Consider the following 14,412-nt stretch of genomic DNA (forward strand, 5'->3'; position numbering starts at 1 on the left):
AGAATCTTTTATTTCACAAAGTGACTAGGTCTTAGTTCGAAGTTGTTTTAAGTAGCAGGCAACAGTTATACTCAGTAGATTTATTGACATTATGCTCAACTTTGAAAGCAGAAAATAAAGTCTGCACCAGGCTTCCATGGTGAAGTTGAAAGAATTTGTACCAAGCCATCTAGAAGCATCCTGTAAACTATCTTGGCATTGAGTATTTCCTTTTACTTCTTGAAGTACTTATGGAAAGAGCTAGCTGCTCTCTGTGCACTGAACATAATAGAAATTTTTCCCTCACTCATCTCTCCAACACTTCTTGTTAACTTAGGAAGCATTCTGACGATATAAAAAGACATTTACAGCTAAAGAAAAATGAGACATGGGTTTTGGGTTTTTTTGGTTTCCACTGTTTGGAAACACTGCAATACAAGAGCATTTCAGTACATCCTGCTATCAACTTAAAAACAAAATCATCAAAACTACATGTAGCTTTATTATCATTGCTAACATACATCTATCAAGCATTGCACTTCTTCTTCCACTGCTATGGGAAAAATCAATACTTACGTGATCACTCCCTATTTATTTTATGCCCTGCTTAATGTATAGATTGATTTGCATTCCAGAAACTAAAGGCAGAGGGAAGACACAAACCGGTAAAACCTGAGTCTGGCACTTTAAAGCAACCATGCTACCAAAATCTGTAACAGAAAAGCACTCTCCAAACCAGTTTTATAGTTTAGAAAACTGACATTAGCTTACTGCAGTGTTGGGTGCATGAGGGAACCTCTTCTCCTAGCATGCACGTCAAAGAATGAAGGAACACTCCTTACATACTTTTCTGTAAAGTGAACGACCCATCCACCTGTTAGGCATGCAATACAAGGTGATGTTTAATGTGACTTGAGTGGAATGTTGAGGAGTCATATACATTTAGCATATACTCCTTTTATCTCACTACCATTTTTAGGGGTGTCAGAGGGATGTTAACTGTAATATTAACTTCACAGTGAATGAATCAATGATCTCACTTTGCGTGCTGTGGCCTTGCTGAAGCTGTTTTGAAGTTGTCTATCTTCTCAGTCTGCAGACTATAGCATGTAACTGTCTTGCCATAGTAAGGCTCCCTTAAGGCTCCCTCCCTCAGGTGCTTCTGAAGGCCTGCTCACAGGTGTCTGCACGACAGATAAGCAGGTCCTGGCACTTCTAACACTTTGCTTGAAATTATCTCATCATTCATCACAAGTCAAAGTCCAAGCCATGCTTGTATGAAACCGTAAATGACAATAGAGATTCAGAATCTATAAATGAGGAGGGATAGAAACCTAAGGAGTCTGAGGAGGGATCTATAACTGAAGAGGGGTCTACAAATGAGAAATCTCTGAAGTCTGGTATCAACTACTTGGATAAGTAAATAGCAAATTGAGACTAAAGCCTAGAAGGTTTTAAAATTGCTTTACCATGAACGTGCTAGGAGATTTTAGGCAAATTATGAAGCCTTTTTTTACCTGTTTTGCTGTCTACAAGACATAAATGCAATAAAAACAGTTTTTATGTCAGGCAAACTTGCAAAGTAGCTTTAAACTGGGAAGTGATAATACTATGACTTGCCACTACTATAATCAACATCTGTGTAGAGTTTGTCACAATTCCACAAAGCCTATCAGGAGACATCAATATTTAGGATTAGAAGGCAGACCACAATATGTTTCTTGATACATTTACTCATTAAGTAGTTTAGCAAATGATTCTCCTAAATCTTTCTCAAGAACAAACTAAAAGAAACACGAAAGCAGAAATGTTAGGAACGCAAAGTAAGAATTGAGAAAACTCAAGCTAAAGTACATCTCGCAAAGGAAACAAAAAGAAACAGGAAAAGGTTTCTTCAACTAAAAAGCACATGTAAAGAAAAAAAATGTGGTCACTACACATACAACCCTGCAAAACAGAGTGAATGGCTTTCCTGCAAGGTGATCTGGAGACTGGACACTCAAACAAAGAATAAAGTGAAAATCAAACTGATTCCACCAGTGCAATAAGTATATCTGGAATAATGTCAAAAGCCAGCTACTTCTAGAAAAATTCCTTTCATTTTAAAATGTTAAAATTTACTACACTTAGATGCATACTGGCAGTTCTTTTGGTAAAGAACATTTTGGCTCCGTATTACCTGCACAATATTTTCTTTCTAGACAGTATAGCCATAGCTATTTTATTGGCTATGCAGCAAGAATATTTTAACATGTTGACATCCTCAGCTTACTTACTCTTTTAGAAAAGTAGTGATTGTGAACATGATTTTACTTCAACTAGTGTACACCTGATAACTTCTTTAACTTCAGTCCTTATTATGTTACACATTCATTTCTGTGGAAGCAACACTAAATCAATCATATTTATTACTGTATTCCATGTCAATAGATGTTATCCATTTCCAAGTTAATTTTATGCTGGACAAAACTTGATACTCTTACAGAGGCTGCAATATTAGAGTCAAAGATTGTTAACTTACAAATCAAATCGCAGATTCTCTCTTTCTTCAAAGAAGTAGTCCATTATAAATTTTCTTACAAAATCTGGATTTAAAGTATTATCAATTACTTCTGTTCTTCCAAACTGTAAAAGAAAAGTATCACTTTAAGGCACATGCTATGATAAAGTATAACTGACTGCCCATACCAGCAATAAAAGAGATGTGATTTAAAGAGAGCCTGTAAAAAAATTCTCTTAAACAGATGCCATGAAAGAAAATGAATGTGTTCACATGAATAGATCAGTTATCTGTGGACAAAGATAGACTAGTAGAAGATGTCCCATTTCAATACAGAGAGTGGTACATGGCCTGTATCATATGACCACAGAATCTGCAAAAATTTGGGGAACAAATTCAGTAACATAAAAATTCATCATTTCCTCAGAAAATGACAATAGCAAGCAAATAATTGCATGTATTACTTATTTCAGATAGCTTTAAATATTAGAGAACATAGTCCTTTCATTAGAAGTGTATTATTTTTGCATTATCCTGCTCCTATTTCACCTCAGTTCATATCTCTGTTCATCTCTGAGCTGAGCTTTCTGCAAAATGGTTTTTTCCTTTCTTGGTGTTTACAGGAAGAGCATCAGCTGTCATAAAGCTGAAAATATTTTCATTTAAAAAAAAAATAACTTCTGATTGACTTCAGTTCATATACATCATAGATATAAATGACTGATCATGAAATATCAATGCGCTCATTTTGTTCCTGTTTTAGCTGTGCTTTCAAGATAGAAAACAAAACCAGAAAGAATGAGTTACTACTGCAATGAACTGTTAATTTTGTCCTACACATTGAACATATCAAGAGATATTTGAATATAGCCCACTGAAAAGCTTTTTAACAGTCTGCTGAAAGATCATTATTAAGAAGTCTTCAAAATTACGATCTAGGACTAGAGACTTTTGAATGACTCAAAGACTGCCAGTCTCCTCAATGACAGGACTTAACTGAATCCACAAACATGGATAAAGAAAGAATAAACCTTCTTGTAACTGCAGATTATGTGAATCTAACCACTGTAACTTCCACAGAGCCCCTCAGTCTCCAAGAGCATCCTTATCCTGGCCCCTGCATACATGTAACAACAAAAGGACAAGCATACTCTATTATCTCTTCCTCTCCAAACTAAGCAATTTTAATTCATTGTCCGAATCTTATTAAAATGAAATGGTAAAAGAACTCTAGCCACATTATTTCTGTGTTTTAAAGAAACTGTATTACTCTCAGCAACTGTGCATGCATGCATTCAAACCACAGGGGATTGACTCCAAGCACCATTCATTTACACAGGTCATCTGGAGAAGTAGGTCTGTGTCTAAGATATAAACACGTTTTCAAGACACAGCTCTATAAATTCTCAGGAAAAGGAACAATCCTCATAACAATCTTAAGGGGTGATTTGTGTCTTTACAGAGCGTGTGTGAATCCTGTCAAGTACCTGCACTGTCACTGTGTTGTGAGATGTTTGATTGGGACAGTCTTATTCAGAGATCTCCATGTTCCAGTCCTTCTTCTAAGGGACAGAGAAGCAAAACTATCTTCCCAATGAATGATATCATCTTCAAATAAAAAGGCAAAGACTATTTAAGACAGTTAGCATACTCCTTCACCAAGACTTTGAATCATTTCTTAACACCTAGGTAGAATGATTCCCTGGTCTCATTGGAACTTTGATATCCCCTGCAAGAAGGCTTCAGATGTACCTAAGGCATCAATTGTTTAGAAAGCAAGTTACTTACTTTAGCAATCACTGTTTTTCTTCAGCTCTCCTAAGCCAAAGCAATAGCTATGAAGGGGGCAAGCATTATAGAAATGTGGGTAGGAGAAAGTTGCAGAAGCTCTCCAGAGTGATGTAGATATGGAATATTCAAAATAAAATCCCCAAATCTCTTAAGAGGGGGAAAGCACAAGATGTGCATGATCTTGGAAACAGATCAGAAGAGTTTATTTCTTTGTGTTTGGTTTGGATGAAAAATTTCTTGAGAAAATATTCAAGGTATTCTCTGAAAGATAGGGATAAATTTGACAGTGCTCTGCCTGTAAAAAACACTCTTGCATCAGTGTTGGTGACTACTATGGCCAAGTAGTGGTTGAAAGTTGGCATTTGTATGGGAATAAGTGTGACTGGAATACTTGTCTGGGATAAAGAGACGTTCTTTTCCCTCTGAATAGTAGTGTTGAAATTTTACAGATATTCAAATCGCCAATCAGTTTCCAGATGAAATACATCTCAATGTTTATTAATAAAATCTTCCCCAGTGAACTGAATGCTTTATAACATTCAACAGTATTGGAGCCAGGAAAAACTGAAAGCTGTAATGGCTGATTAAATGAGATATGTAGCAATATCTAAGCATTTAGGTGTGCACCAAAAATGAGAAGCTGCTGTCTGACACAAGACAGTAAACAAGAGTTCGTCAGGCGAGGGATGATAAATTAAAACAATGGAGTCATAAATATCATCTGTTTTGCAGTTCTGAAAAGGGATAGATTTTATTTGTGGCTTTTTTTCCCTTCAAGTGTCCTGTTTCTTCCATTTGCACACTTAAACCATCCAAATTTTCTGAAAGTCTGGAACCATCTGTATAAAGAGATTTACCCTTAGTACTGAAACCTAAATAAACACTGACTTAACTCTAGAAGCAAAGGACTCCAGGCCTTCAGAAAGTAAATCCAAGGATAACTGCATTGTAAAAGCTACCAGAGGCACGGTAAGTAAAGAACAAACTGCCCTGCTCTTTATTTTTTACCCTTGGTTCTCCTCCCTGTCCCACTGTGATGGGTAGGAGTAAACAAATGGCTGTGTGGTGCTCACTTGCTGGCTGGGGTTAAACCATGACAACCATAATATTAAGTTCTGGTAGTCATTCATGTTATGACCAATAGAAATCAGACACATATATACGAAGATATTCCTGAAAATTGGCAAGTTCCCTGATGATACCAAACTGGGAGGACTGGCTGATTCCTCAGAAGGCTGTGCTGCCATTCAGCAGGATCTCAATGAGCTTGAGAGTTGGGCAGAGAGGAACCTCATGAGGTTCAACAAGAGCAAGTGCAGAGTCCTGCACCCCAGGAGGAACAACCTCATGCACCAGTACAGGCTGGGGGTTGACCTGTTGGAGAGCAGCTCTGCAGAGAGAGACCTGGGAGTCCTGGTTAATAATAAATTAACCATGAGTCAGCAATGTGCCCTCGTGGCCAAGAAGGCCAATGGCATCCTGGGGCGCATCAAGAAGAGTGTGGCCAGCAGCTCGAGGGAGGTTCTTCTGCCTCTATTCTGCCCTGGTGAGGCCTTATCTGGAGTCCTGTTTTGGGCTTCCCAGCTCAAGAGGAACAGGGAACTTCTGGAGGGAGTCCAGCACAGGGCCACCAAGATGATCAGGGGACTGGAGCCTCTTCCTTATGAGGAAAGGCTGTGTGATCTGGGACTGCTCAGCCTGGAGAAGATTGAGGGTGGGCATCATTAATATTTACAAATATCTAAATGGTGGATGTCAGGAGGTTGGGGCATCACTTTTATTCTTGTTGTGTCTGGTGACAGGACAAGGGGTAATGGAAAGAAGCTGGAACACAAGAAGTTCCACTTAAAATTAAAGAAAATCTATTTTCCTGTGAGAGGGAGGGAGCCCTCGCACAGGCTGCCCAGGGAGGGTGTGGAGTCTCCTTCTCTAGAGGCTTTCAAGACCTGTCTGGATGTGTTTCTGTGTGACCTGATCTAGGTGGACCTGCTTTAGTAGGAGAGTTGGACTAGATGATCTCTAAAGGTCCCTTCCAACCCCTACCATTCTATGATTCTGTGAAAATATCTCCCAGTCTATGCAGATTCAAGTAGCAAGTTTCCCTGGGAGACTCGTTAATCACCAAGCATGAAAAGTAAAGTTAATGAAGTTCTTCAGATCCTCAAATTAGGACAGTATTGAAGGAAGGCAGGAGGATCTTCAATCACATGGGACCTATACTTCTAAAAACATGGAAGGCACAGAAACACCACGGGGAGCTGTAGCCCAAGAAAGTTTACTTTCTTCTGCCACAGTCATCATCTAAATTGAAAGGCACAAATCCAAAAGAATTACATGAGCTTAGAGGTTAACTTGTCAAAAGAACCCATTTAGGGACTCTAATACCTTTCTTGGAAAAACCTCTGGCTTGACACTTTCATAAGCATCACTTTCTGACAGTATGATCCTTCTTGAAATAGTAAAGGCAGTTTGCACAACAGAAAAATATACTTGACTTTGGAAAAGCCGTTCAGAGGAAAAGAAAATTAATGTGTAAGGAAAACAGACATGGATCATTGAACACTTGAGGTTGGAAGGAACCTTGGAAGATTGTCCAGTTCTACCCTCCTGCTCAGTGCAGGATCAGGTAGATTGCCCAGTCAGGTTTTGAGTATGTCCAAGGACAGAGACTACGCAATCTCTCTGGTCAACCTGTTCCAGTATAAGACCACCTTCACAGCAAAAGGTTTTTTATAAGCAAGGATAAAATGCAAGCCTTCTCTCCAGGCTGAACAATCACAGCTGTCTCAGCCTCTCCTTACATGAGAGATGCTCCAGACCCATTAACATCTTAGTGGCCCTTTGCCAGTCCCATTCTAGTATGTCTGTGTCTTTCTCATACAGGGGAGCTCAGTGCTGTATAAATAAGTTCAACTGAGAAAAAACTGAAGTCCTGTACTGGGGAATGAGTGGTGGGGTATGATCTGTGCAGAAAAGGTCCTTGTGGAGCCATGAGGGTTTAACAACACATTGGGTTGTATTGGTACAGATCAAAGGCAACAAATTCCCTCTCTGTTCAACACATGTGGGGTCTCACTGGAAAAGTGGGTACAGTTTGGGGCTCTAAATGCAACTGAATAAACAGATTGGAGGCAGTTCAGTTAAATAGGTCCTAAAAGAACACCAATCAGCAGGCTGGAGCACACAATTTGAGGAAAAGCTGATGGAGCTCAGTTTGCTCAACTTGGACAAAAGAAGGTTGAGGAAATATCTATTTCCACTACCATCCTCCACTACCTTAACATCATTATAGAAGATAGAGCCAGGCAGTTCACAGAAAGCACAACAAAAGGACAAGATGCAAAAGTCAAAAAGTTGCAACAAAACAAATCATGAAGGGATACAGGGGAACATTCTTCCAGAATGAGTGATTAAGCACTGCAATGGGTCATGTAGAGAGCTGTGCAGTCTCTGCCGTTAGAGAATTTCAGACATTAGCTGGGAAAAGCCCTGAGCAACCTGGCCTAAGTTTTAAGATGGCTTTACATGGATCAGTGGGATGAACAAGACACAGCAAATGAGTAGGAGGCTGGATAATACATTGGTTCCTTTCACCTAAATTGTTCAATGATTAAGTCATATTTCATGTGTAAGTTTATAGTTCCATTAGAAACAGAAAACTTACTTCAAAAGGAAAAAAAAGTTATAAAATGACAGTTAAATGCCAGTTTTAACTATCTGAAAATGGTAAAATATCATACTTTTGTAAGTACTTTTCATCCCTTCAAATCTGCTTTTTTTCAGTAAACAATACTTTACACTTTAAACCTGTTACACTTGGAAAATCTTTTGGTGTAACAAACGTATCAGTAAAAGAAGACAAGTTGATATGCTGATGATTAAATCATACTGAGACCACAGAATGCCTAAAAGAATGCTGCCTTTCTCTTTCATTAGTTATATTGAAATTGCTACAAAAGCCAAGAGATTGATGCAGGGGTAGTGCTTGCTTTTATTTAAATTATTTAAAATTATTCCTTTTAATTGAAGCTTCAGGTTTTTTGGCCTGTTTACTTTTTTCCAAGTACATATATGATTCCTTCACATTAAACTGATACAAGTAATTACCTAACTGACAAATTACTATTAAAAATTATCTTATAGATGACATTAAAATGCTGGCCTCTAAAAATCACCAGTCTACACTTTTCAGCAAAATGAAGTTTCACCTTTTAAAATCTGTTTTCCCAATTACCTGCAGCCTTTTTAAAGCAGAACAGGTTATTTCTATAATCCAGTCACTTATGACTAAATAACATAGCTGCTAATTAATTAGTTCTCCACATGGCCTAGTTTCCCCCATTAACAGTTGTGTAGAGCTAAAATCTTAACATGACCAACAAGCAAATACCTTCAGAAATGTAATTCAGGAGAGGAACAGTCAATTTAACTATTTAAATAAAAATATATGGTCAAAACCAATCAAGAACATAGTCCTTTTTCTGGACTTCCAGGGATAAGGAGCCAGCAGGTGCACAAGAAGCTGGGAGGGGTTATGGGCAGGACAGCTAGCCCAAACTAGCCAAAGGGCCAATCCATATCACAGAATGTCATGCCCAGTATATAAACCAGAGAAAGCCAGCTGAGAGGGGGGAACTGTTTCTCAGGCATCAGTTACTAGGTGGCGAGCTCAACCCACCTATCTCAGCCCTCAAGTTCTACTCGTCTCCAGTCCTCCTCTCCATCCCACTGCAGGGGGAAGTGAGCAAGTGGTGGCTTGGTGATTAGTTGCTCGCTGGGGTTAAACCACAACAATGGAAAATCATAACGTTAATTTTAACATCAGAGTTATGAAAGACTAGCAAGTTAGGTCCAATATCAAAGATACGAAGCAACTATTACAACTATGAGGGTCTAACCCTACCCTCTGCTGACCACCATGAATTCTCTGAATTAATTCTTGCTTCAACTTTATTACCATGAATGAATTTGAGAATCACATCTAGTAAGCTTTTTTCTTTTTTTCTTTTTAAAACCTGTAATGTTTTACCACAACTGCAATAACGTTGTTCCAATACTTAATTACTTCCATTCTGGAAAATAAGTTCTTGCTTCCTGCCTGATTTTTATTTCACTTCATTTTCATCTTTTGGATCTTTCTATGCCTTTGCAAGACAGAAATGTTCTCCATTATGAAATGTATATTCTTAGTGATGATATTTTTAGCTGATTACAATTAGCCTTAATTCACTCTTTCATTAGGAAAATAATTCAAGCTTAAGTTAGCAGTGTAGCATATGTTATTTAATTTTAATAATTCACTACTTTTACCTCTAGTCTTGCCTTTTAAACATCTTTCTTGAAATATGAACAGTCAGAATCTAGTATTCAGTTATAATTCTAGGAAACTAAAAAATAAACTATCATTAGATTCTTGGCTCAGATCTAAATAGCTTTGAAAATTCTTTAGGAAGCTCCAGGTTACAGTCTCCACTGGAAGGTCACTGCACAAAACAGCATATAAACACACAACTGGATAACCCTCAGAGTTTGCAATCTAGCTTTACTACATGTAAAATAAACAAATAAGAAACTCACATTATTAAGAAAGAAATGCAGTACCAATAAAATGAGCCTGTTAACAATAATTATTAATACTCTCAATCAGAATTACAGACACTACAAGAAAATAAACAAACAAACAAAAAATCACAACTGTGAACTTCACTCTAGAAAAAGTAGTCATAAAATATTCCATAGTGTGTTTGTCCCAAAGAAGGAATAATGCTTTTTATATGTTAACTATCAGAAAACCCACTAAATTCCTCTAACGTGCATGCAGGCACTCATATGAAATCCATATACTGCATGGTCTCTCTACATAACCCTTTTCACTTGATGATCGTATAATCGTAAGTATGTAAAAACTAGAAAGGATTTCTTGTCTTTCTCTGCTTTGGCTTTTTGCCATTAACAGTTTACTTCGAAAGGAAACATGACTTCCTTGAGAAGATGACATTCTTTTACTCCAGCTGTATTTATTCTTTCAAAGAGTTTTGAGAAATCTGCCAGAGAAAGCTTTCCAGTGAACTGAATACCATGCAACAGCAAAATTTATTCTTTCTCCACAACTGGGACAGCATAGGCTTGCTCCATACTCTCTGTTCTCCGCTTCCTCATACTGAAACTTTTTATACAAATCTGCTACAAACTACACTCCCATTTAGGCCATATCCCTCTACCAAAGAAGACACAAGCTACTGTTTCCAAAGAAACTTTAACAGCACTCTAAAAGAACCAAAATCTAAATCTCAATACATGTGAACTATAAAATGTCTAGCCTTTGTCATTTTTATTGAGAAAGCCTTCAAAATCTACAATGAGACTCAAAAGCATGCTTACTGTGGTTCAAATAGTAATCAAATTGGTTGATGTTGCAGTGAAAGGCCTTAACTACTACACACATAGGTTAGTGTACACTTCAACAAAATCAGTTAAGTTACCATAGAATCACTTAGGTTGGAAAAGATTTAAGATTACCAAGTCCAAATGTCAACCCAGCACTACCATGTCCACAACTAAACCATGGCCCTAAGCACTACAGCTATACATCTTTTAAATTCCTCTAGGGATGGTGAGACAACCATTTTTCTGGGCAGTTTGTTCCAATGCTTGACATCCCTCCCAGTGAAATCTTTCCTAATGTTCAATCTAAACGTCCCCAATGTAATCTGAGTCTGGTTCTCAGTCTTGTTCAACATCTTCATCAACGACCTGGATGAGGGGACTTGCTGAGTGTTCCCTCAGCAAGTTGGCTGATTATACCAGAAGGCTGATTACTGGGAGGACTGGCTGATTCCCCAGAAGGCTGTGCTGCCATTCAGCGGGATCTCAACTGGCTTAAGAGTTGGGCAGAGAGGACTCTCATGAGGATCAACAAGGACAAGTGCAGAGTCCTGCATCTGGGAAGGAACAACCCCATGCACCAGTACAGGCTGGGGGTCAAACTGCTGAAGAGCAGCTCTGCAGAGAGAGACCTGGGAGTCCTGATTGATAGTAAGCTAACCATGACCCAGCAATATGCCCTCGTGGCCAAGAAGGCCAATGGCATCCTGGGACGCATCAAGAAGAGTGTGGCCAGCAGGTCAAGGGAGGTTCTTCTGCCCCTTCTACTCTGCCCTGGTGAGGCCTCATCTGGAGTCCTGTGTCCAGTTCTGGGCTTCCCAGCTCAAGAGGGACAGAGAAGTTCTGGAGAGAGCCCAGCACAGGGCCATTAAGATGATCAGGGGACTGGAGCATCTTTCCTATGAGGAAAGGCTGCAGAAACTGGGGCTGTTTAGTCTGGAGAAGACTGTGGGGAGATCTTATTAACATTTATAAATATCTAAAGGGTGCGTGTCAGGAGGTTGGGATATCCCTCTTTTCTATAGTAGACAGTAACAGGACAAGGGGTAATGGGATGAAGCTGGAACACAAAAAATTCCTCTTAAATATAAGAAAAAAACTATTTCACTGTGAGGGTGAGGGAGCCCTGGCACAGGCTGCCCAGAGGGGTTGTGGAGTCTCCTTCCTTGGAGGTCTTCAAGACCCTCATGGACATGTTCCTATGCGACCTGATCTAGGTGACCCTGCTTCTGCAGGGGGGTTGGACTAGATGATCTCTAAAGGTCCCTTCCAACCCCTACCATTCTATGATTCTTTGATTTCCTCTTGTCCTATCACTTTTTGGGAGAAGGGACCAACTGCCACCTCACTACAACATCCTTTCAGGTAGCTGCAGAAGACAGTAAGGTCTCCTTTCAGCCTCCTTTTCTCCAGAGAAAAAAAAACAATCCCAGTCCCCTCAGCTGCTCCTTATCAGACTTGTGCTCCAGACCCTGCCTTAGTTTCATTGCCCATCTCTGGACATGCTCCAGCACCTCATTGTCCCTCTTGTAGTGAGGGGCCCAAAACTGAACACAGCATTCCAGGTGTGGTCTCACCAGTGCTGAGTACAGGGGAACAATCACTGGCCTGTCCCTGATGGTAACACTATTTCTGACACAATTAGTCAGGATGTCATTGGCCTTCTTGGCCACCTGGGCACACTGTTAGCTCATGTTCAGCCGACTGTTGACCAACACCCCCAAGTCCTCTCCTGCCATACAGCTTTCCAGCCACTCTGCCCCAAGCCTATATCACTGCATGGGGTTGTTGTGGCCTAAGTGTAGGACCCAGCACTTGGCCTTGTTGAATCTCATGCAATTGATCTCAGCAAATCAATCCAGCCTATCCAGATCCCTCTGTAGACCATTCCCGCCCTCAAGCAGATCAACATTCCCTTCCAATCTGGTGTCATCTGCAAACTTACAGAGAGTACATTTGATCCCCCTGTTCAAATCATTGATGAAGATATTAAACAGAACTAGCCCTAGTACTGAGTCCTAGGGAACACCATTACCTAATATCTTATGGCAGAAGGGGATAATATTCACTTCTTGGAGATCAATTGTCATTAGTAAATTATGATGAATGATAATTAACTTATTATTTTTATTATAATCATAATTTATTGATTTCTTAAGCAGGTAGGAAAGAAAACAAAAGAATAAGCAGTCAATTTGCTGGATGAAAACTCCCTGTAAGATCTCAACAAGCTCCTATGGACTTGGATGTCCATGGACAGACTCATGCAGTATTATACTTGCCTAAATGAGTTCATGCAGGGACTGGAAAAATAAGTTACAAAACAATTAGATTTTTGTAGATTTAAACAGAATATATAAAAGACAACTTTGAAGACTTGGCAGAACAACATTATTCATACTGAGTGACTGGACAATGAAATGGCAGACAAAATTCCATACGGATGAACACTTATATGCATATGAGGAAAAGTAACAGCTAACTACAGAGGTTAACGATGGCTGAATAAGCAATACGAGCACACAAAGGGATAAGTCTTTCTATTGATAAACTGTGCAGTATAAGGACCAGGTACAGCTCATGACAGTATTTTTTCATTTCCTTACAAACTGGTCACCTTTGGTATCTTGGGATTCCACTACACTGCTGCCTACCTGCATTCTCTCTCAACATGATGACTCAATAAAACACTGTTTTTTCTTATCTCCAGCACATTTACTCCAGATTATTTAAAAAAATGAACAGAATTAATGAACATGAAGGCCTGAAGAATGAGAAGCCATGAACAATTTTAGAACACACAATGGAAATTTACTGAGGATATAAACTATCTATTTGTCAGCTCATGAAGCTGGAAATGATCATAATGAAGATCAGTGAGCTAAGAGACCGTATTCAATGCATTCTTACATACATGGACCAGATGCTAAAAGCCTTACTCCATGGGCAGTTCCTGAACCTTTGGTGAATAATGACAGTTAAACTTCAGTTGCTTGATTTTAGAGCCTATTATTTATTTAACATTCACCTTTTATGTGCTCCTTCTTGTTTTCAGAATTAACATCCTCTTTAAAATTAAGAACTTCCAATTCTTTCAATATATTTCTTAAGGTTTATATACATAGCAGTAAGTCATACTTAGCCATATTTCAAATCTCTTCTTACAAAGTAAGGGAAGTAAATATTTTAAAACCAAAGCTCCAATTCTGATGACACATTTGTTGCCAATTATATTAATTTAAATACCTGATGATCACACTGTAAGTGAAAACAGGGAAACTATTTTAAAAAACAACACCCCATTAAATTGAGAATGAAATATTTTAATGCTTTGCTGAGGATTTGGTGTACAAGAATAACACTGGGTAAAAACATTGGAATTTGTACCACAAGCAAACAGGAGTCAGTGCCCAGAAAACATCTACCCTTCATTAAATGAAGGGTTTTATTTAACTATTGTATTGAATACATCTGAATAGCTTAGCTGAAGGGGGGGAAAGCACACTGCTAGATCAGAGTGCAAGGGAAATTATGGAGATTATGAAATGATTTACTGTGTTTATGTTCCACAAGCATTTTCTGCAGTGTTCAAAAGAAAGTAATTAGACAAAAGGAGGAAAAGAACTATGCATAAAAGGGTACAAAACAGAAACAAGGTAAAGTGTGTTGCCATGACTGAACACTGTTTTTTAATGTCTATACACATCATCAGGGTCTTATTATTTGTCTCAGTTTTGTCTTCTCCACACAGTTCCCAG

General features: G+C 38.8%; 1 protein-coding gene across 2 annotated transcripts in view; it reads right to left on the reverse strand.

Annotated features, from left to right (window-relative positions):
• The window catches only part of CPNE8 (copine 8), a 99,864-nt gene that overhangs the window by 68,011 nt on the left and 17,441 nt on the right, over positions 1–14,412 (reverse strand). For both annotated transcript variants that reach the window (XR_009820884.1, XM_062018579.1), the window contains exon 4: positions 2,501–2,604. Coding sequence is in view for 1 of the 2 variants with exons in the window: in XM_062018579.1 (XP_061874563.1) it covers positions 2,501–2,604 (104 nt within the window). In the remaining variant the exon portion in view is untranslated. The remainder of the gene's footprint in view (positions 1–2,500; positions 2,605–14,412) is intronic.

Source organism: Colius striatus, chromosome 1 (assembly GCF_028858725.1).
Source record: "Colius striatus isolate bColStr4 chromosome 1, bColStr4.1.hap1, whole genome shotgun sequence".
In the NCBI taxonomy this organism is placed as follows: domain Eukaryota; kingdom Metazoa; phylum Chordata; class Aves; order Coliiformes; family Coliidae; genus Colius; species Colius striatus.